Raw genomic sequence first — 25,561 nt, forward strand, 5'->3', positions numbered from 1 at the left:
TTTCTTGTGTCGTGAGCACCATGATGTGTTGATAAACCTTCTCAGAGAAAGAGTGCAGCACCTTCTCCACACACTTGTGATCTTCTGTTGAACACTGCTCATGTTTGAGGAGCAGCACGATCACATGAGGTCCTGGATCAGACAGATACACACACTCTCTCACTGTCTGTCTCATCTGATACCATGAGATGTTTCTCTGGAGCAGCTGAGGACTGTTGATGATGGTCACATGTCTGTCCTTCAGTCTTCCTCCGACTCGCTCTACAACACCTGGAGGAGCTTCACTGTCAAACGCTGCTCGTCCTAACAGGAAGTTTCCAACACCACTGTTTTCTGACACGCTCTTCCCTAGCAGAACAACCTTCAGATCACTCACTGAAACACACAACACACACATCTGAACACTCCTCAAAAGAGATAAGGCGTTTTCTACCAGATGATAACTGCAAAAAACAGTTTTGAATTCTATAAGTGCAATAGTTTGCAAACACTTCACATACATGTCAGAGTTCTCATGCTTTATTTAAAACACTGAATATTATGTTAAGAATCAGGGCCGTGCACAGACATTTTGAGGGGCTGTGCTTATTGCTCAGCAGTGTTGGGAAGTAAGTTAATGGAATTACATATTTTTTAATTACTGTTAGATGCTTTTGTTTCCTGCCATTACTATGCAAAAGTTTGATTTAAAAATGGTATCATAGCTATTAAACAATTTATTTGTATATGGTTTTAAATCTGTATTTAACCTCAATCTTAAAGTAAAAAATAACAAATAAATTAAACTTAATTCAAACGATGAAGGATTCTGAAATTCTGACAGTAATGACTGTTGAGTACTACTGTAAGGTTAACCCTGCCTGCTTTAAATGTTTCAAAATTACAGATGAAACAGTCGTTTGACTGTAAACAGTTGAAAACACTCATTAGAAATTTTGAAAAGTAATTAAAAAGTAACCAAATGTAATAAGTTACAATACTTTAATAAAGTAATTTAAATAGTTACAATACTTATTACATTTTAAATAGAGTGGTTGGTTGGGGTCATCCTCAGTAGCAATCGTGTTCAGGGGGCAATTTTGAGCCGGCTTGAGCCCCCCTGCCCCGCTCTGTGCACGTCATTGTCATGCCAGACCCTCAGAGAGTTGTCATGACAAAGCTTATATTCTGAGTTATTTTTTTTCTTCTCATAATTTATTAATTATTCCATGTGTTTGTATGTAAGACTTACTTTTAGGAGGACTGTCTTTGCTCTGTGTTCTGCACACAGGTTTGTGGCCAGCCATCGCTAGGAAACAAATGTTTTAGACTTACATTTGACTCTGTCATCACAGAAACACGAACCAATAGAAATCAACATCTTTAAAGTATTAATCTAAGCAGCAATACAGGTTACAGTAAAAGTCGACTTGTGGGCTTGAACAATAATTCTTGTTTATTTTGATATAATTTTATTTTTACTAATTTTAACTACTGTACAAAGTATATAAAATAGTATATAATAAACTGTTTTACAACTTCACATGTTCTCATATAATCCATGATGAAGGCAAACAGATTTGACTTCCGTCCCAAGAGCTCATGACTCAACTTGTTCTCTAAAGCAGACTCCTCAATAAACAATGTTAGTAATGAAACGTTTGAAATAAAGCAGGAGTTGATAGAATCTCATAGTAAAGCTTGTAGAAGCATCACTTTGGTGAGGGTTGCTTTTTTATGCTTTATAAATGACAGCTGACAGAAATAAACTGCTCTTCAGAACCACACTGAATGATTTGACATGATCTCACATTTCACTGCTGATTATATATGCTCTATATAATCGTGTATGTGACAAATAAAAGTCTTGAATCCTGACCGAATTATTTGAATCACTAAAGGCATTTTCGTTTTAAGTCATTTGTATTAAACAACATGATATGGCACTTTTATTTCAACTTATGCAATAATCAAGTATATGCTCCTGCATCTCCTGTTACACTAATGTTACATTTGCACGTAGAACTGAACATAACCTAACATTTCTGATTCTCATCACATTGTTTTACACACAGAAAAACAAAAAATAACTCACTGATACTGTATAATACATTTATTAATCTCATAATTAATTATTGCATCTCATTTATATTTAACATAACAAACATAAAGGAAATGCGTTACCTGTATGTTGAGGTTCCATCGCATTTAAAAGTTTGTTATTGCCAACACCAGATCAGGAAGAATTTTGCAGGTGGAGTCAGGCATGTTACAAAAGTAAAATCCTGTTGCTGCCTGTCTTGTGCTCACTTTGAAAACAATATTGCAGCTTGCAATCGAAAGTGCAGAATTGAAAGCAGGGACATATTTTTTCTTATTTTTATTGCAAGACAAGAAACAGCATTGCATTGAAATACAGTAACATAAAAGGAAAAGGAAGAAAAAGAATGAAAAAGAAAAACAAGCACCTCAATCAGTAAGAAGAATATCATCAATGATAAAGAAACTTGTCATTCTTATATTGCTATAATCGAGTTTAAGAGATATTACAATAGGCAAAATCTCAGCAAGACATCAAATCCAGGGGAAAATCCTGAGAGAATTATTATATATATTTTTTTTTAATTAATTTTTTGTGAACAAAATATTTACAATGCAACACAAGGAAATTTTACAACAAGATCAGTAGCATGATTTTAAAACACATCACTGCCAGAAAGATAAAGAAACATATTTAAACCAAAATTTTAAATCATATTTTATAAAAGAACAACAAATAACAACTTAAGTCCTCCCAAAGAGATTTAACCTGATTGAAATGGTACTAGGGGTGTCGCACTATACCGGTATTGTAGATAACCGTGACATTCAAAGCAACAATTATAGATATCGTGTTAATTTAGTGTGTGACTATATACCGGTATTAGCGATAACCACAATATTTAAAATGAACAGTTTTCTTATGATAACATGTAAATACTCCATCACCAGTACCTATGATCATAATATAGATGTACTCTGTTTGACAGAAACCTGGCTAAAACCTGATGATTACATTATTTTAAATGAGTCCACCCCCCAAGATTACTGTTATAAACATGAGCCACGTCTAAAAGGCAAAGGTGGAGGTGTTGCTTCAATTTATAACAACGTTTTCAGGATTTCTCAGAGGGCAGGCTTCAAGTATAACTCATTTGAAGTAATGGTTCTTCATATAACATTATCCAAAGAAACAAATGTTAATGATAAATCCCCTGTTATGTTTGTACTGGCTACTGTATACAGGCCACCAGGGCACCATACAGACTTTATTAAAGAGTTTGGTGATTTTACATCCGAGTTAGTTCTGGCTGCAGATAAAGTTTTAATAGTTGGTGATTTTAATATCCATGTTGATAATGAAAACGATGCATTGGGATCAGCATTTATAGACATTCTGAACTCTATTGGTGTTAGACAACACGTTTTAGGACCTACTCATTGTCGAAATCATACTCTAGATTTAATACTGTCACATGGAATTGATGTTGATGGTGTTGAAATTATTCAGCCAAGTGATGATATCTCAGATCATTATTTAGTTCTTTGCAAAATTCATATAGCCAAAATTGTAAATTCTACTTCTTGTTACAAGTATGGAAGAACCATCACTTCTAACACAAAAGACTGCTTTTTAAGTTATCTTCCTGATGTATCCAAATTCCTTAGCATATCGAAAACCTCAGAACAACTTGATGATGTAACAGAAACTATGGACTCTCTCTTTTCTAGCACTTTAAATAAAGTTGCTCCTTTACGCTTAAGGAAGGTTAAGGAAAACAGTTTGACACCATGGTATAATGAGCATACTCGCACCCTAAAGAGAGCAGCCCGAAAAATGGAGCGCAGCTGGAGGAAAACAAAACTAGAGGTATTTCGTATTGCTTGGCGGGAAAGTAACATATCCTACAGAAAAGCATTAAAAACTGCTAGATCCGATTACTTTTCTTTTCTTTTAGAAGAAAACAAACATAACCCCAGGTTTTTATTCAATACAGTGGCTAAATTAACGAAAAATAAAGCCTCAGCAAGTGTTGACATTTCCCAACACCACAGCAGTAATGACTTTATGAACTACTTTACTTCTAAAATCAATACTATTAGAGATAAAATTGCAACCATTCAGCCGTCAGCTACAGTATCACATCAGACAGTGCACTATAGATCCCCTGAGGAACAGTTCCACTCATTCTCTACTATAGGAGGAAGAATTGTATAAACTTGTTAAATCATCTAAACCAACAACTTGTATGTTAGACCCTATACCATCTAAGCTCCTGAAAGAGGTGCTTCCAGAAGTCATAGATCCTCTTCTGACTATTATTAATTCCTCATTGTCATTAGGACATGTCCCCAAAACCTTCAAACTGGCTGTTATTAAGCCTCTCATCAAAAAACCACAACTTGACCCCAAAGAACTAGTTAATTATAGACCAATCTCGAATCTCCCTTTTCTGTCCAAGATACTAGAAAAGGTGGTATCCACACAATTATATTCCTTCTTAGAGAAAAATGGTATATGTGAGGATTTCCAGTCAGGATTTAGACCGTATCATAGTACTGAGACTGCTCTTCTTAGAGTTACAAATGATCTGCTCTTATCATCTGATCGTGGGTGTATCTCTCTATTAGTTTTATTGGATCTTAGTGCTGCGTTTGACACAATTGACCACAACATTCTTTTGCATAGACTTGAACACTTTGTTGGCATCAGTGGAAGTGCATTAGCATGGTTTAAATCGTACTTATATGACCGCCATCAGTTCGTAGCAGTGAATGAAGATGTATCCTATCGATCACAAGTGCAGTATGGAGTACCTCAAGGCTCAGTACTAGGGCCGCTACTCTTCACGCTTTATATGTTACCCTTGGGATATATCATCAGGAAACATGGTGTTAGCTTTCACTGTTATGCTGATGATACTCAGCTCTATATTTCTTCGCAGCCCGGTGAAACACACCAATTTGAAAAACTAATGGATTGCATAGTCGATATAAAAAACTTTATGACGAGTAATTTCTTACTGCTAAATTCTGAAAAAACAGAGGTGTTAATTATAGGACCTAAAAACTCTGCTTATAACCTGGAACACTGTCTAAGACTTGATGGTTGCTCTGTCAATTCTTCGTCATCAGTTAGGAACCTAGGTGTGCTACTTGATCGCAATCTTTCCTTAGAAAGCCACGTTTCTAGCATTTGTAAAACTGCATTTTTCCATCTCAAAAATATATCTAAATTAGGGCCTATGCTCTCAATGTCAAATGCAGAAATGTTAATCCATGCATTTATGACCTCAAGGTTAGATTATTGTAATGCTTTATTGGGTGGTTGTTCTGCACGCTTAGTAAACAAACTACAGCTAGTCCAAAATGCAGCAGCAAGAGTTCTTACTAGAACCAGGAAGTATGACCATATTAGCCCGGTCCTGTCAACACTGCACTGGCTCCCTATCAAGCATCGCATAGATTTTAAAATATTGCTTATTACTTATAAAGCCCTGAATGGTTTAGCACCTCAGTATTTGAATGAGCTCCTTTTACATTATAATCCTCTACGTCCGCTACGTTCTCAAAACTCAGGCAATTTGATAATACCTAGAATATCAAAATCAACTGCAGGCGGCAGATCCTTTTCCTATTTGGCGCCCAAACTCTGGAATAACCTACCTAACATTGTTCGGGAGGCAGACACACTCTTGCAGTTTAAATCTAGATTAAAGACCCATCTCTTTAACCTGGCATACACATAACATACTAATATGCTTTTATTATCCAAATCCGTTAAAGGATTTTTAGGCTGCATTAATTAGGTAAACCGGAACCGGAAACACTTCCCATAACAACCTATGTACTTGCTACATCATTAGAAGAATGGCATCTACGCTAATATTTGTCTGTTTCTCTCTTGTTCCGAGGTCACCGTGGCCACCAGATCCAGTCTGTGTCCAGATCAGAGGGTCACTGCAGTCACCCAGACCAGATGCTGGATCAGCACCTAGAAAGGACCTCTACATCCCAGAAAGACAGCGGAGACCAGGACAACTAGAGCCCCAGATACAGATCCCCTGTAAAGACCTTGTCTCAGAGGAGCACCAGGACAAGACCACAGGAAACAGATGATTCTTCTGCACAATCTGACTTTGCTGCAGCCTGGAATTGAAATACTGGTTTCGTCTGGTCAGAGGAGAACTGGCCCCCCAACTGAGCCTGGTTTCTCCCAAGGTTTTTTTCTCCATTCTGTCACCGATGGAGTTTCGGTTCCTTGCCGCTGTCGCCTCTGGCTTGCTTAGTTGGGGACCCTTCATCTACAGCGATATCGTTGACTTGATTGCAAATAAATGCACAGACACTATTTAACTGAACAGAGATGACATAACTGAATCCAATGATGAACTGCCTTTAACTCTCATTTTTGCATTATTGACACTGTTTTCCTAATGAATGTTGTTCAGTTGCTTTGACGCAATGTATTTTGTTTAAAGCGCTATATAAATAAAGGTGACATTGACATTGACCTGGTTGAGTGCTCAGGTGGCAGTATATATGCAGCGCTCTCAGCTTCTTTGAGAAGAACTGTGTTCGTCAGAGTAAGTTGTTATGATTTTACTAGTCATAGAATGGGAATCCTTATATTATCCTTTTAACTGCGGTTTTCTGTGTCCCTATATTGTAGTAAAGGGTGATTATTTTAATAAGGACCGCATTTTCTTTACTTGTCTTATTTTTGTATTTGCAATTAATACGTCCTGTGCATAGTAACACTTTATTTCTTTGTTCAAATCTATTAACAGTTACACGATTAAAACTGATCTTGAAAAACAGAGCGACCACATTGCTACATTAAACTCTGTAAAATGTTAAGTTGGTCACAGAGCCATGCACTAAATGCCTCATCTGCCATTATTCTTCAATAAGGATAGTAGACATTAGTTAATTACATTAGTTAACATATATAAATAACATAAATAATAATGAACAAAATTTTATAAAATCACAAGTTGTGTTTGTAAACATTAATGCACTGTGAACTAAATTGAACAATGAATGATTCTATTTTAATTAACATTAACAAAGATTAATACATTGTGTAATTAATGTATTGGTCATTGTTCATTCATATTAGTTAATACATAAATTTTTTATAATGACAAATGACATCTTATTGTAACGTGTTACCATTAATATTTATCCTGTTGAACTTGACAGTATTTTCTGTCTCATTATTTCATAGGAGCTTTAAAGAAGACAAAGAAAGCCAGAGTCTTGTGCCCTGTGTTAACCAGTAGATATGTTCATTGGGTGAAAAAGAAAAAAATCAATAAAGTAAAAAATAATTGGACTGATATCCTTTTCCTCCCAAGGTTTCTATAGATAACACAATATATTGATATTGTGAATTCTTATGGCCACAATAATCATGATGTGAAAAATCTAATATCGTGACAGCCCTAAATGGTACAATAAATTAAGCAAAGTTTCTTCCTTGACTTTGCAGAGTACAAATAAGCTACATCAGGGTTGTCCAATCCTGCTCCTGGAGGACCAGTGTCCTGCAGAGTTTAACCCCAATTAAACACACCTAAACCAGATAATCAAGGTCTTACTAGTATACTAGTAAGTGTGCTGAGGCAAGCTGGAGCTAAACTCTGCAAGACCAAGTTTGGACATGCTTGAGTTAGAGAGAGATCAACAAAAGCAGTTGACTGGATAGACATAAAAAAAAACACTGTAACTTTGCATTGTACCAAACATTTACAATTACTGGAAATAATAGTTAAAGATCATTGCAACTGACATACACTGTAAAAATAATAATAGTAATAAAGGTCAATGAACGGCAACAGTTAACTGTTAGCAAATAAAACTGCACACTACAGCAAAATATATATATAACTGGCTTAAAACCCTTTTTTGGGGGGTTGATAATACATAATGTGCCATAATGTGTGTGATAAATGTGCCTAAGACTTTTGCACAGTACTGTACTTTACAAACAACATTGTTGCTACTTTATAAAGAATGAGCATACAGTAATTCACAGAACTGATTAAAGACAGTGACAGACAGCACTCATTTAACAACTAAATATCAGAATGATTGACAGAGATAGACAATAGAAACATTATGTGTGGTTTTGTATTAAACAATGACCCAGATCATGAAATACATTTATTAGCCTTCGAGTAAGGGAATTACAACCTGGCATTTGTAATGTTCTTTAATGTTATCCATAATTTTTTTAAGTATAAGTTCAGACACCGTTTAGGCACTGGTACCATTTTAAAAGTATCGAAATGGCACCGGTATCGTAAAAAAAAAAAAAAAAAATGATACCCAACCCAATCTGTTAGTTTAATTTTTGTGGCTCACCATTATGCAAATTTATGTCAGTAATAACTGTAAATTTATGTCAGTAAATTACTGTTATTTAATGGCACAATTCACAGCAATTAGTTGCCAGGAAATTCCTGTAAAATAAAAAAAAAATGTATATATATATACATATATATATATATATATATATATATATATATATATATATATATATATATATATATATATATATATATATAATAATAATAATACAATCTGTATTAGAATGGCAGGAGACTGAATATTACAGTTATGTTACATGATTTGACTGATTTGGGTGTTACATCGAATGGGTGACAGCACACCACATTAAGCAAAGAAACATTCATGTTTTCATAACTACTGGCCAAAATCAAAAATGAAACATAAATTTAAATAGCCTTTTAGAGAAAGGTGGCCCCCTGGCATTTCTGGGGCCCTACACAACATGCATACTTTGCGTATATACTGCAGAAATAGATGTGTTAAAACTGACACATGTTGTGTAGAATTTTAAAACATGTATTGAGTGTTGAATTTATATATTGGTGAGTGATGAGGATGGGATCAAAAATGGATCATCTAAATTTCAAGTGCATTTGAAGAAGGATGCTGAGGTTAATTACCACCACCTTTCCTCATTAATCCAATTAGGCCAAATTAGAGGTTATGTTTTCTATAATGGACTACCAAAAGAATGCAGGAAATGTGGCTCCTTAGATCAACTGTAAACTGTGAACTGGAAATGTGTAGACGTAATGTAAAAGTAAAGAACTTGGCTCCAAATATTGTCAGTTACCAGAGAAATGCAAGCTTTGTGGAGCAGAAAGCCACAGGTTTCATGATTGTCCTCAAGCTTACTCTAATAAAGCAAAAAAACAGAATTATGGAGGAATGGAAAATGTAGTGGACTATGAAGACTTGGGGATTGCTATTGGAGTCCTTGCTCCTATTCGAAGTTAGCAGCTTTTCTTCCAAGATGGAATGGATCCCCTGGAAATGTCTACTGTAAGTTCCTCACTGCAGTCGAAAAAGAGAGGCTGAAAGCTCTATATTGACCTTATCGAAAGAAGAGTTGTTGCAACTTTCAAGGACTGTTGACCCTGTGTAAGCACTTAAACATTAGCCTGATAGCATGGAATGTGAATATCCCACCCTCCCTGCAATCGCCGTCCAAAGCCACACCCCCTGAACGTATTCACTGTATCCTCACAGACCAGAATACCAGAGACAACATTACTACAATAGGCTACATCAGCGGTTCCTGATTCCAGTCCATGTTCCAAAGTGAAGAAAACCCCTGGTCAGGGAATGGGGAGCAATGAACCCGGTGTAGGGATCATATTGATTGGAATACAGTACATTCACAGAGCTTGAGTTGGTCATCTGAAACGGTTGTGTTAGCTATGCGACACGTAAAATATGTGCACGAGGACTGTATACATTTTAATTAGGAAATGTAGTGGAGTAAATGTTGGCTGAAATATAAAAATTCAAGTTAGGTACAGATACTCCCCAAAAACACTTAAGTACTGTAACAAAGTATTACTACTTCGTTACAATACACCACTGTGAACAACCTCAAGTGTGATACTGTACAAGTAAGATTTTATTAACTACATAAACACTTAAAGTAGTACAACATACGCATACACACACTCACACGCATGCATATAGTTGGCATAGGAAAAAGGGTTAAAGCTTAAGCAGTAAAGAGAAGAGAAATCAAAACATGAAGCTATCATATGATTTCATATTCAGCTGATCTACAGCCTGAAGAAAACATAAGTTTCTTAGTTCAAACACTCCTTTGTAAAAGGTGCATATGATACTTAAATGTATCAATTAATAAGACTAAGTTTGATACTTGCATGTCTCGACTGTTTGATAAAGAGTCCTGATGGACTTTGGGGCTCCAGTTGGTCTCTGCTGAAGTGAGTAATGAGAAAGACCGGTTTGAATCAGAGGATCTTAATGAATGAATAGTCAAGGCCGAAGTGACCCATTTAGGGTGACAATGTCTACCTCAGGATTTGAGTGAGCCATTGAGGAATGGTACCTTTTGGAGGGAATTTTTTTTGTGTTATCAGATAGTGTTCCTTTGGTTGCTATGGAATCAGAGGCTTGTTCTGCCTTTTTTGAGGTGATAGTTGCATTTTGGGAGAAGGGTCCATAGACCCTTTGGTTAGATGAGAGGGCATTAAATATTATTTGTTAAATATAACAAATAGTTGTGTATCTGATTAGTCCAGATGGTACAGTAATTATGGTGGGTGATTTTAATTGTATAATAACTAGAGAAGATAGGAAATCAATAACAACAATAAAACTCGATTCCAGTTCAATAGATCTCATGCATATTATTAAGGACTCTAAACTTACAGATATTTTCAGAGTGCAGAATCCTAACATTCCAGGTTTTACTTAGTCTAATGGTTCTTTCTTTTCTTGTAGGGAGATTGGTGGGAAGATCTTAAAATTAGAATAAAGAGTTCATATATATATATATATATATATATATATATATATATATATATATATATATATATATATATATATATATATATATATATATATATATATATATATATATATATATATATATATGAATATAAATATATATATGTATTTATATATGTCAGGAATAACTGACGATGGGCCGTTGAATTATTATTTAAATTATTATAAAAATAATGCACACCCGAGGTGGTGATGCAGTCACGATGCAAAGCGGAGTAATAATTTAATAATTAATGGCCCGGTCTAATTAACAGTCAATTATTCCGCTTATACTATGGTTACCACACCTCAAGACATCGATCCGATGATATATTTAAAGGGATTCATCCGGTTTTTGTATTTAAATCACTATTGTGAGTAGGATTATTTCTTCCGCATCTCATCCAATGCCTCTTTTGCTAGTTCCAAAACGTCGTTTTAAAGCTGGTAACAGAAGCTTGAGCCGTTGATAGCATTCCCATGCAGTTATTAATGAACCTATTTTAAAAGAGCGACTGAGAGAGAGAGTGAACCTGTGTGAATTAGGCTAACGTAAGTTACCTCTGTGCGTCTCTAAACACTCTTCTGCAGCAGCGTCTCTAAACAGCGCTGTTTTTACCTTGCTAGTGAGAAATGTCATGTGTAGCCTTTGTAGATGCTACACTGAATAGGCTAACTGATAAAATCATCAGGGCAGTGCCAACAGTGTTATTAACCATTATTACAGTTAACATGCTGCCTCGAACTACGTTCCCCGTGCATTTCCCAGAAAATAATTGCACACCTCAGAACGTTTGTCGTTCTCTCTATATATATAAACACTTCCTGTTTGTTGTTGGCGGCTGTACTGCGTTTGAGCTCCGTCACTATATTCTTTTCATTGTCTATTTTTAACTCAAAAATCAATTTTATACATCATCGTTTCCGTTTATATAACGTGTGAATATATCCTCTATTGTATTCTACAACAAAAACAATCAGAGCACCTCGCTATCACTAGTTTTATTTTGATCTCCCGGGTCCGCTATTAGCTTTTAGCCCGTTAGCATCAGCGGCGTGGTTGCAGCTAACTGCGCTAACATTGCTAATACTATATTCACACACATTACCACTGCTGTACTCACTGTTACTTGCTTTAATGGCGGATGAATGTCTCCACTCTGTGCAGCTCGAGCTCGAGGCCATGGGAAAGCAGATTCGCGACCTGGAGGTGAGGCAGGCCCAGCTGAGAGAGCAGAGAACCGCGCTGGAATCATCCCGGGCTGACGCTCACAAGTCCGGGGTAAGTATACAGCGATCTGCTAACAGTCCCACCACGTCTACTCCGTGTGTTTCTCTGCACAGGCCCGGTGCACCCAGGACGCGATCTTCCCAGATGTCCTTCACTGCGACGCCGGGACACCACGGACCCTGGGTGCATCCACAGCGGAGGACGCGAGCCGGGTCCCGGTCGATGACTTCTCCCCCTCCTGCCTTCGACATCTCCATCCGGAACCGCTTCGCTCCCCTCCGCGAGACAGGACGCGACGCTGTGATCATCGGAGAATCCATCGTCCGACACGTAAGTGCTACGTTAGCCGAAGGTAAAGTGCACACTCATTGTTTGCCTGGTGCTCGTGTTCTCGATGTTTCTGCGCAGATACCCGTGATCCTGAAGGTCGACGAGAGCCCCAGAGCGGTCGTGCTTCACGCCGGGGTTAACGACACCACACTGCGGCAGACGGAGACGCTGAAGAGGGACTTCAGCAGCCTGATCGAGACGGTTCGTAGCACGACGCCCGCGGCGACGATAGTCGTGTCAGGACCACTGCCCACGTATCGACGAGGACACGAAAGGTTCAGTAGACTTTTTGCTTTAAATGAATGGCTGTTGTCATGGTGTAAAGAACAGAAACTGCTATTTGTTAATAACTGGAATCTTTTCTGGGAGCGTCCTAGGCTGTTTCGCGCTGATGGATTACACCCCAGCAGAATCGGAGCGGAGCTGCTCTCTGACAACATCTCCAGGACACTTCGCTCCATGTGACTAGTAAGACAATTCTCTAATAACTATTATGATGAGTTTTGTTCCACCCGCTTAAATGATAAAAGTACTTGTGCTGTAAAAACTATTAAGACTGTGTCTGTTCCCCGAATAGTGAGGTCAAAATATAATGTAGGATCTAGAAAAAATCTTATCGTAATTAAACCAGAAAAATGTAAAGTAAATGAACAAAAACAATTTTTAAAGTTTGGGCTCATAAATATTAGATCACTCACACCCAAAGCAGTTATTGTAAATGAAATGATCACAGAAAATAGTTTTGATGTACTCTGCTTGACTGAAACCTGGCTAAAACCAAATGATTATTTTGGTCTAAATGAGTCTACTCCACCAAACTTCTGTTATAAGCATGAGCCCCGTCAGACTGGTCGTGGAGGAGGTGTTGCAACAATATATAGTGATATTCTCAATGTTACCCAGAAAACAGGATACAGGTTTAACTCTTTTGAAATACTTCTGCTAAATGTTACACTGTCAGTGTATCTCTTGCTCTGGCTACTGTGTATAGACCACCAGGGCCGTATACAGAATTCCTAAAAGAATTTGCAGATTTCCTCTCAGACCTTCTAGTTACAGTTGATAAGGCGCTAATCATGGGAGATTTTAATATTCACGTTGATAATGCAAATGATACATTAGGACTTGCGTTTACTGACCTAATAAACTCCTTTGGAGTCAAGCAAAATGTCACCGGGCCCACTCATCGTTTTAATCATACACTAGATCTAATTATATCGCATGGAATCGATCTTACTGCTATAGATATTGTACCCCAATGTGATGATATTACAGACCATTTCCTTGTATCGTGCATGCTGCGTATAACTGATATTAACTATATGTCTCAGCGTTACCATCTGGGCAGAACTATTGTTCCAGCCACCAAAGACAGATTTGCAAATAACCTGCCTGATCTATCTCAACTGCTATTTGTACCCAAAAATACACATGAATTAGACGAAATTACTGACAACATGGGCACTATTTTCTCTAATACATTAGAAGCTGTTGCCCCCATCAAATTGAAAAAGGTTAGAGAAAAACGTACTGTGCCATGGTATAACAGTAATACTCACTCTCTCAAGAAAGTAACTCGTAGTCTTGAACGCAAATGGAGAAAAACTAACTTGGAAGTTTTTTAAATTGCATGGAAAAACAGTATGTCCAGGTATAGACAGGCTCTAAAAACTGCTAGGGCAGAGCATATCCACAAACTCATTGAAAATAACCAAAACAATCCAAGGTTTTTATTTAGCACAGTGGCTAAATTAACAAATTACCAGACGCCACCTGATTCAAATATTCCACCAACGTTAAATAGTAATGACTTTATGAATTTCTTCACTGATAAAATAGATAACATTAGAAATACAATAGCGAATGTAGATTCTACAGCGTCTAACACTTCAGTTTCATCCATCGCACCCAAAGATAAACTGCAGTGCTTTACAAATATAGGACAGGAAGAGCTAAATAAACTTATCACTGTATCTAAACCAACAACATGTTTATTAGATCCTGTACCCACTAAATTACTAAAAGAGCTGTTACCTGTAGCCGAAGAACCGCTTCTCAATATCATTAACTCGTCGTTATCTTTAGGTCACGTCCCAAAACCATTCAAGCTGGCGGTAATCAAGCCTCTTATTAAGAAACCAAAACTAGATCCTAGTGTACTGGCAAATTATAGGCCTATTTCAAATCTTCCATTTATGTCTAAAATTTTAGAAAAAGTTGTGTCTGCTCAATTGAGCACCTTCCTGCATAAAAATGATCTGTATGAAGAATTTCAGTCAGGTTTTAGGCCCCACCATAGCACAGAAACTGCACTTGTTAAAATTACAAATGACCTGCTTCTTGCGTCAGATCAAGGCTGCATCTCATTTCTAGTCTTACTTGATCTTAGTGCTGCGTTCGACACCATAGATCATGACATACTCATAGATCGATTACAAAACTATACAGGTATTCAAGGGCAGGCTCTAAGATGGTTTAGATCCTACCTGTCCGATCGCTACCATTTTGTTTACTTAAATGGGGTGTCATCTCATTTATCATCAGTAAAATATGGAGTGCCACAAGGATCCGTCCTAGGTCCCCTTCTATTTTCAATATACATGTTGCCCCTTGGTAATATTATTAGAAAATACGGAATTAGCTTCCACTGTTATGCTGATGATACTCAGCTATATATTTCAACGAGACCAGATGAAACTTCCCAATTATCTAAGCTAACAGAGTGTGTTAAAAATGTAAAAGATTGGAAGACAAATAATTTTCTCCAATTAAATTCGGATAAGACAGAGATATTAATTATTGGACCAAAAAACACCACACAGAATCTTGTAGATTACAATCTGCAACTAGACGGATGTACTGTTACTTCCTCTACAGTCAGAAATCTGGGTGTTATATTGGACAGAAATTTGTCTTTTGAAAATCATATTTCCAATGTTACAAAAACCGCATTCTTCCATCTTAGAAACATTGCCAAGCTACGAAACATGTTATCTGTTTCTGATGCAGAAAAGCTAGTTCATGCTTTCATGACCTCTAGACTGGACTATTGCACTTCTAGGTGGTTGTCCTGCTTCGTCAATAAACAAGCTACAGGTAGTCCAAAATGCAGCAGCTAGAGTCCTTACCAGGTCAAGAAAATATAATCATATTACCCCAATTTTACAGTCTCTGCACTGGCTACCTATTAAGTTCCGTATCAGTTACAAATTATCATTACTTACCTATAAGGCCCTAAATGGTTTAGCTCCTGCGTACCTAACTAGCCTTCTACCACGCTACAACCCATCACGCACCCTAAGGTCACAAAACGCTGGACTTTTGGTAGTTCCTAGGATAGCAAAGTCCACTAAAGGAGGTAGAGCTTTTTCACATTTGGCTCCCAAACTCTGGAATAGCCTTCCTGATAATGTTCGGGGTTCAGACACACTCTCTCTGTTTAAATCTAGATTAAAAACGCATCTCTTTCGCCAAGCATTCGAATAATGTATCTCTTAAATTGTGAGTGTAGTTGCATCTGCATTTTTATTCTTTAGCTTGGGTTAAACTAATTTTACTTTGTTGGATCAGCAGCTATGCTAATGATGTCTCTATTTTGTTTCTATGTTTTGCCACGGGATTTACATCCCGTGGTAACTAGGATTTACACAAGCTCCAGTCTGGATCCAGAACACCTGAGAAGAGATGATGCTGACCCTCAGAGGACCCCAGATGATGCTAACCTTAAATCAACAAACAGAACTAACAATTATTGCTACATGTGTGACTGCATCCTATAATTACTATTAATTAATAATATTGATAGTTCATCATCTAGCTGACTACGTCTTGTATTATTATTATTATTATTTTTATTTTTCTAAAAGCCTGTCAAACGTGCACAAACTACTAGCTACTACTAAATATTGTAGAAACATAATTTTCTGTAAAGTTGCTTTGTAACGATTTGTATTGTAAAAAGCACTATACAAATAAACTTGAATTGAATTGAATTGAATATATATATATATATATATATATATATAGAGAGAGAGAGAGAGAGAGGAAAGTAAGAAAGCTACATCAAAAAGTAATCTCAGTTTTAAAAAAAAGTCAAAAAGATTGACAAATTTTAAATATTATATGGCTCATTCTGTATTTGTTGTAGTCGAAGATATTATAAAACTTAAGAGAGAAATGGCTCAAAAGAAAAAGAGCTATATTATAAGGAGTATAGTTCAGCATATGGAATCTAATGAAAAATGCACCAGTTATTTAGGAAACTTATTGGCTCATCAAGTTTGGACTCTTTAAAAATCCAACACAATCAAATAATATCAGGAACACCTAATATAATGTCCCATGTTTATTCTTTTTAGAAGAATTTGTATAGATCTAAAAACATAGAAGTGGAAGATATGATGACCTTTTTTAATGAGGCTGCCTTAAGCAGGGGACATGAATCTTCAATAAATGTAGCAAACTTAGCTACCATCAAACAAAAAAGACACAAGGGTCCAAAAATACAAGCACATTCAAACTTAACTTGGCAACTAGGTACACAAGAAACATACGCGGAGTCCCAATTCGCATACTGTCCGTCCTAAATAGTATGCGAAACTAGAATTAGTACGTCCCAAATCGTAGTATGTTGAAAAGAGTATTCCAAAGATACCCGGATGGTCTACTTTTTCCGGTTAGAATTCGAAGTGCAGATCAATGCACACTCAAAGTGCTAATATTGCCCACAACCCATTGTGTGCGGGAGGGAGGAGCTTTGCGATGGCTTTGCGGTGATGTAAACATGGCAGCCGGATGCAGCAGCGGAGATGCGCCCTCAGCTTTTAAGTGTAAGAATTCAAATGTTTAACCCTAATTAAAGTTATATTTTAAAAGCATGGTTAATTTTCATCTGGGTATTTTTGAGTTATATACATAAGTATAAAATTAAGTATAAAATATGGGAAACAATAGTTATACTATAAACTTTAAATATTTGAACTTTAAAATAAGTAGCTTTAGTTACACACATTGCACATGAACGTCAGAACCAGCCGCCTCACAAACGACCTGCGTTTGGTTCTACGACGACGCCGCCCTGCTTCTTCACTCCTCAACTTGGTAGAAGAACACATTGTAAAATGTATTGTGAAAAAAAACGATGAGAAAAAAAAATGGGAATAGTAAATAAAATTTTATTGGACATACAAGAATGAATGAAACGTTAACACTTGTGGTGTGCGTAACTAGGCAACCACGTTGTCGTTCACGTCGCATGATGTCACAGAACGTGCATACTCTTTTGCTACACACTCAAAAGTATGTACTTTTTCCTCACAAAAAAAGTACATACTTTTAGGTCGTAGTATAAGTAGGCGAATGGGGAATCATCGCTAGACTCAAGACTGAACACAATAGCAGGGACTTAAAAAGGGTCAAACACAGGTGTGAAGAATCAAAGCTGATGAGCAGAACACTGAACACGGTATGGGGCGATGACGCCCTCTGGAGGAGTGGAGAGACCAGAGGGCTAGATTTCATAGGGCAAGAGCCATCTGCAGTTCTGGAGGGGACATGACACATTAGCCTATTCAAGGAGAGTAACCTCTGTTTAGTTGATTTAATTAGTAGAGTATGAGTAATAATAAATGCCCTGGAGTGGATGGGCTACCTAAGGAGTTCTATATAACTTTTTGGGAAGTATATATCATTGGTAGTACTGTACATATCATCGGTATTTACATATATTACTTGATCATTTAGGTTTTAAGTTAATTAAGAAGGCTTCTGTGCGCTGGGTCCTCCCACAGGTTAAGAGATTTTAAACAAACACTGTTAATACGGATGCAGTTAACCAACTGAAACAATAAACATTGTAATGCTATAAAAACGTGCACATTGAGAGAAATAAACAGTAGATGTTCATGTCAACAACTTATATATTTGTTAATAAAGTAAATAAAATTAAAATTTTTAATAAAATTTAATGCTATTGAACAAAAAGGCATGTTGTACACGCCCCCGTTCTTTGGCTCCACCCCCACATTACCACAAAGGGAGACACGCATAAAAATGAAAGGTAAAACGGTATCGCAAGCTCAAACTAGACTAAAATGCAAAATAAAAGCAGCGTTGCAAATAAATTTGCAGGTATGGCCATGGAAAATATGTATTTTTTTAAATATGTATCTTTATTTTTGTATGCAAAAAGCACATATATTTTTCTCAATACTTTAATTTTCTTTTCTTTTTTAATATATATGCGGCATTATATTGACTCCATAAACTTCTGTAACTTAGATGTCTGGAAGAAATAAAGTCAATAATTAATAACGAGTAAAAAGCCTGTTAAAACTTCAACATTTGAAAAACATAAGAGGCATTACGTGTTTGAAAATAAAAAAACATGAATCTAGGTGTTATTTATTGTTTGTTTGTTTGTTTGTAATTATTTGTTTGTTTGTTTGTAATTATTTGTTTATTTTAGAGTTCTTTATGAGCTACCATATAAAATATGGTGCTATTCTACCCAGAATTACACATTTTAACACACATTGGAATTAAAAACCTACACAAAATGTGTTAAAATGCCATTAACACACTCTGTGTGTTGTTTTTTAACAGTGTAGAGTGTTTTTGCAGTGTAGGGAGGATAGGATCTGTTGCGTGCACTTGCATTTACATCTACAGTATAGAAAGTCCCAATAAACCACAAGTGTTCGTCTTTAATTGAGCTTAAGAGGTCTGAATGTGTAGGTATGTGATCTCAGGATGTCAGCTGAATTTCCTGTTTGGTTTTCTCTGCAGTCTGTGCAAAAACATCAACTGCCTTCATAATGAGGAAGTATAAAGCAAGGAAGATGCACTTAGATACTATATTTTAGTGTCAAAACCAGAATTGGTTCTCATTTTTGCTCAAATATTTCATCAACCTCTAAACACAATATATTACCACAAAGATGTACTAATTGATTTTCTTTCTTGAAAATACCTCCTTTTCTCAGTGAGAAAAGTGTTTAGATGTTATTGAAATCAGAATGTTTTTTTTTAGACTGTGGGATATTGTTTTCACAGAGAAAACATAGAGAATAACACACTCCCATCTAAAACTACAAAATCTGGTTACACTATAATGTGTTCTTAAAATCTTGTTGAATTTTACTATATTCAAATATTTTTTTTAGTTTTTATTTCTGTTCAGTTCTAGTCAGTGATGATTTCTTGTTCAGAGGAGGGAGAGATAGAGATTTCCGGTCACCAGTTAACCACACAAAGTCTATGAGTACTTGTGCAAGTGAAAGTGCATGTGTTAACATTTGGTTGCTGGAGATCTGGTGTGCTGAACACGGTAAGTTAAACACTTAACAGAAAACTTATGATTATTAGATCAGCGGTAGACAGCCTATGGCACCTGTGCAGTAGACAGAGAGAAAGAGTTGCGTTAAATTTAGAGGAAGTCCCTTAATGTTGAAGCTGCCACCTCTGTCATACTGTACTTTTAAAAAAGTTCTTATGGAGATTAACATAGGTTTAGATTTTGATGGTTTATTGAAAATAATAGTTTGGTTTGACGTCAACATTATGGTGATCAGTAGTTAGGCAGTGTAAGCCCCTATGATTCTTTTCAATGTTATCTACAGTTTGGCTGCTGTAACTTTGTTATGGCAAAACAGTGAGAGAAAAATATCAGGTAATGTTGGCTAAATGCTGATGTTGTAGATTTTATGTAATGATCTGATCAACTGATTTTATCTGGAGTCTAATCTATGCTATTAATTTCATACTAGTGACAATACTAAAAGTAAGAACATTTTGGGAGCTAAAATACAACTTGCCATGAAAACATTCCCAGAACATATAATGTTCTCTGAACATTCTTAGAACAAAAACATTCCTAGCCGGGTTGTGGAATGCTGGCTTGCTTTTTTTTCAGCCAAAATAATGTAGTTTCCATATCATACAGTAGAGAGGTGTTTTGATGTTTCGTTCAGTTTCACAGACTCATGAGGTCCTGCGCTCTTCAGAATCAATCACAGAACATGACAGAGCTTGAGTTTTAAAGCAAAACAGTAGTGAATAGCTTGCGAATAAAGCAGCATATTACCCTGGAGAGAACTGGCAAAGATGCCAAGCAGTACACGCATTACATGTGAATTAAGTTGCTAGTTGCAATTATGCAATAATGATAATTATTCATTTATGATACACCATGTTGTTCACTTGTAAATATAATTGTTGTTCAGTTAAGCACACTATAAGAATTTTTTTTTTATATAAACGTAAGGTGGTTAAGTTTTAATGCTGTAACGCTAAAACACAAAATCCAATTCATAATTTAAAACACAGTAAAACACTTGTGAAAAGTCAATGAACAATAATGAAATGTTGTTAATGTGCTCTTTTGATGCATGCATTTACTCTTTTACCAAACTGGAACTAACAAAACTAATGTGCATGTTACACTGTCAGCGTACTATTAAATGGGCCTTATGAAATAATTGTTTATGTATTGGTTTCAGCATCTCTTTTCTTCACCTTGGAATCTTTAACTTCATCTGCAGTAAGTTTTCCACATGATTCCCCATACAGAACTAATGCTCCTGCCAGTAAAACGCTATAGCAGCATTCAGCAGCAGCTGTTACTCCTGCTAAGGCCTTTTCTTTTTCTCTGAGCTTCCTTGACATCTCATTAGTGTAATGCTCTTCTCTGTTCTTCTTAAGCATCTTCTCTAGCAATCCAGTGACTGTGATCGATTTTTTTCATGACCCCTTTTCCTATTTTAAATGTGTTGCAGCTTTTCTCATGGTTTTTGGGATGAATATTTTCATCTATGCTTTCATATGAGAATGGTCTCACTAATGAACTATGCTACTAATTACCTTCTCTTCAAGACAGTTGTCTTTATTTATTTAGGCTTAAGTATACTTTATAAGTGAGTAGACATAAACATATGCACATCATACTTTGTCACAGTACTCATAAAACATGTTTTTACTTACAGACCAAAAAGTGAGATACTGTATGGGGGAGAAGATGAACATCAGAGGGGAAAGCATGAGAGTAATATATAATAGACGATATGCAAATGAGCATCCAGGTCAGTTAAAAGTTATTAATATTCCCTTATTAATCTTACATACAAAAACTAAACTTAGGCTACTGTGTTAGCAATGATTAATAACATGCAAGTTTTTCATGCTGAGTTTTAAATTTAATTTCATCTATTTGTTTTCAATAATTCCTCGGCCACGATTCAGTTATTCCCTTATATATAGTTATCACACCTGAAGACAAAGGTATTTAGGTTATTTTCTTTAACCTTTCTTTCTTTTTCCAAGAAGTGTCTCGTGCTGAGCAGATGGTACAGATTTACAGACATGCAGTCTGGCTTTGAACGCCGATTTGCTGTGACTTCACACACACTCAGAAATAAGCTAGCATTAATGCACAAACAAACACGTCATGTTTGTCTCTGCTCTAATCAGACCCGATTCCCCGGCACCTGCTATTATTGGCACAAGAGGTTGATTTTAACAGTAATGAGGGCAGATTGTAGGTAATTGACTGAAGGGTAATTGTAGACAATTTAAATGAGCTCTGCTGCAGGTACAGGAAGTTGCATGAAAGAGCACCCAAGAAGCGAAAGTACAGCTGCTGTTTGCATTACCATAGAAACCAGAAATACACACACACACAGATAAATATGTTATATAATGCATTTATTTTATTTTATATTTAATAATGTCATATATATTTCATATACAGCCAATATACAATATTGACCTGACGTGACAATATTGACAATATTACAAGTACACCTGAATGTAGTGCAGTGTTTTACAATGAGACTATCACTGTACTGGTAACACACAACCATTACTTATCTTACTAATGATGTAACATGTTTGACAGGTGATTCACAGGATCTGAGGGTTGTGCTGCTGGGAGTCTGTGGAGCTGGAAAAAGTTCAACAGCAAATGCAATACTGGGTCAAAAGGTGTTTAAAGAGAGCAGAACCAGAGAGAGTGAGAAACAGACAGGAAGAGTAAAAGACAGAAACATCTCCATCATCGACACACCAGGATTCTTCAACACTCAACTGAATGATGAAGAGATGAAGAATGAAATGATAAAGAGTCTGTATCTCTGTCATCCTGGTCCTCACCTGTTCCTGCTCGTCATCAACCTGGACACCTTCAGAGAGGAGCAGAGGAACCTTGTGGAGCAAATCCAGGAGAACTTTGGAGCTCAAGCTTTCAAGTTCACAATGGTTCTGGTCACTGGAAGAGAAAAAATGTCAAGGAAAGAATGGATGGCCTTCATACTTAATACAAAATTTAAAGAGTTGATCAGTCACTGCAGAGATAATTTTCATGCGATCAACAGTAAAAGTGAGATTAATCGGACTCACATCACAAAGCTTCTGGAGAAGATTGATGAAATTATCAAACAGAATGATGGCCAGCATTACAATAATGATATTTTCTCATTTTCTCCAACAAAGAGCATAAAAGAAAAAAGAAAACAACAGCAAAAGAATGAGATGAGACAAGAGCAAACAAAAATACAGCAGGAGACATTTGAAATAGAAAGTGAAATGGCAGAGAGAACCGAGAAGCAAAATCTTAGAGAAACCGAGAGAATTCATGCATCTGAAGAAAACACTGGTGAAGGGAAGGTGGTTCGTACATCGTCAGTAAGATCACTGGCTATCTTATTTGAAAAAATGGAGGAAACATCTACTGTCCAGACACCAAAAGCTGGAAAAACAAGCAGAATATGGGGCCAGAAGAAACAACCGACAACAACAGAACAACATTTGACCAAAGCAGGTGAGAATGTTTACTATTCTCCAGATATTTTCCTTGAAACAGTAACACATTCCTAAAAAAAAATCAGCCTCTATATAATTTACATCATTTCTATACACCTCCACACCATCATATTACTTTCAATACAATGAAGATTATATATATATATATATATATATTTATATGTATATATATTTTTTATATATTTTATATAATATTTATATATTTATATAATAAAGTTTTAATATTTTATATTTTTAACTTTAGCATTAAAAACTTTTTAAAATCAGTTGAGTTCAAAAATCACTCTTACTCAGCAGCGAGTGTTTGAAATAACTTGATCCGATGTGGATTATAATCACTAAACAAGGCAGAAATATTTATAAGCAATGTAAAAGACTATGCTTGCTAAAAATTAACGTTACCATTGTAAACATGGTAAATATGACCGCTTGGAGAAATCAGACATCAGCTTCTTATTCTCTATCACAATCGTGTATTTAATTAGTAGCCTAACTTATATTATCTGTCACAAATCTTGTCTCGAGAGTTATAGCTCCACGTTGCCTATCATAGAAATATAATAATGTTTTTGTTCGGGAGCTTTTATAAAAATAGAGATATCATTCATACTAAATGTGACGTATATAGGCTACTGTGGCCACAAATATACAGAAACGGACTCGACTGAATAAGCAGGCTATTTTCATAAGCGTTAAAAATAAAAAAATAAAATAGAAATACATGTATTTCTGTGTGATTCATTGTAAGTCCTGATAAATTAATTCATTATGATAATGTATCATTTATTCTATAGTAAAACATTGATGCTTTTGAATTTGAATATTTAACAAAGCATGCAAACAAACGGCCGCTTTTTATAATGTTCGTTTTGTGATTGCGCATGATCCAGTGACTTATTTCTTGCGAGGGCATACTGACTTTCAGCCACTGGTCGAAGGCAGACAAAGGCTTCCACATCAACTGACTGGAAAGCAGTATGTCGAGCCTGTCAGTTCTTCCTGCCAGTCCTAAAAGGGCACCGTGTGCTAATCCAATCAGACAACATGTCTGTAGGTGTCCTACATAAATCAACAGTGAGGTCTCTCCTCTAAGCTTCTCCTCACTCAACATAGTAGAGTGCCTCACTCAATGAGTGAGAGTCACTCAGAGTGTCTCCTGGAATGGGCTCAACTCAACTTATGCTCCCTGAGTGCAGTTCATAATTGAACCAAGGTGCGGACATGTTATCAATGAGCAATATCCCCTCAGGCGAGTGGATACTCCATCCGTAGATGGTTCAGAGGATCTGGGAGATCTTCATCGATGCCGAGGTGGGCCTCTTCGCCTCGGAAGTCAACTCTCACTGCCCAATTTATTTCTTACGTATTGGCCCACAATTGGCCCAACCTCCTTCTTTATGCTTTTCCTCTGATCACCCTGATCCCACAGGTAATAAGGGAAGTAAGAGAACAAAAACACAAGGTTCTCCTGGTGGAACCCCTTTGGATGAACCAGCTGTGGCTACCAGAGCTAACTCAGCTGTTGGTAGTGGCCCCTTGGCCCATCCTGCTGAGACCGGATCTTCTCTCTCAAGCGAACAGGACAATATGGCATCCTCAGCCCAACCTTTGGGCCCTGCACCACTGGCCTCTTGACAGGAGCCTTTGAGTCTCCAGGAGTGAGTCTTAAACACAATTTTGAAGGCTAGAACCCCATCTGTGAAATGCCTCTTATGCCCTTAAGTGGTCTATTTTTTTTCCACTTGGTGTCTAAACTCCTGCAAAGACCCTCCTAGTTCCGATCTGTCAGAGGTGTTGACATTCCTACAAGAGCTGCTGGATAATGGACTCTCCCCATCCACTTTCAAAGTTTATGTGGCAGCTATAACGGCCTCTCATGCCCCTATTGCAAGCCAATCGGTGGGCAGAAACAGCGCAGTTATCCGCTTCTTTAGGGGTGCCAGGAAGCTGAATCCGCCTCATCCCCCTACCATACCCTTCATGGGATCTAACCACTGTGCTGAGGGCCCTGAAGGGCACCCTTTCACTGTCTGCCTGGAATTTTGGCATAACAACTCTAAAGTTGTCCTACAGTATAACCAAGGCACGATTACATACCTAAGATGATTTCCACTCCGTTCATTGCACAGGTCATTACGCTCTCTACGCTTCCTCCTTCTGATGAGGACAGATAGTTATCTCTGCTCTGCCCCGTCAGAGCTCTGGAAATCTACATTGAGTGTTCTGCCTCCTATAGGCGGTCGGAACAACTCTTTTGTCAGCTTCGATAATAAAGACTCTCTAGATTGATAGTAGACTCCATCTCACTACTGTACT

The 25,561-nt window shown here is 36.7% G+C and overlaps 1 protein-coding gene and 1 long non-coding RNA gene across 2 annotated transcripts; one reads left to right on the forward strand and one right to left on the reverse strand.

Moving 5' to 3' along the window:
• Nucleotides 1-255: 255 nt before the first annotated feature.
• On the reverse strand, nt 256-2,207 carry LOC132149607 (uncharacterized). The gene is made up of 3 exons (XR_009435042.1): nt 2,164-2,207; nt 1,232-1,288; nt 256-375 (listed from the first exon to the last, which is right to left on the reverse strand). It is a non-coding gene; the product is annotated as an uncharacterized LOC132149607 (long non-coding RNA).
• A 19,282-nt stretch (nt 2,208-21,489) lies between these two features.
• On the forward strand, nt 21,490-24,880 carry LOC132149753 (GTPase IMAP family member 4-like). Its single transcript, XM_059559158.1, has 3 exons — nt 21,490-21,507; nt 22,334-23,243; nt 24,675-24,880. The coding sequence occupies exons 1-3, from the start codon at nt 21,490-21,492 to the stop codon at nt 24,878-24,880; spliced, it is 1,134 nt and encodes a 377-aa protein (XP_059415141.1).
• The last annotated feature ends 681 nt before the right edge of the window (nt 24,881-25,561 follow it).

Source organism: Carassius carassius, chromosome 9 (assembly GCF_963082965.1).
Source record: "Carassius carassius chromosome 9, fCarCar2.1, whole genome shotgun sequence".
Classification (NCBI taxonomy): domain Eukaryota; kingdom Metazoa; phylum Chordata; class Actinopteri; order Cypriniformes; family Cyprinidae; genus Carassius; species Carassius carassius.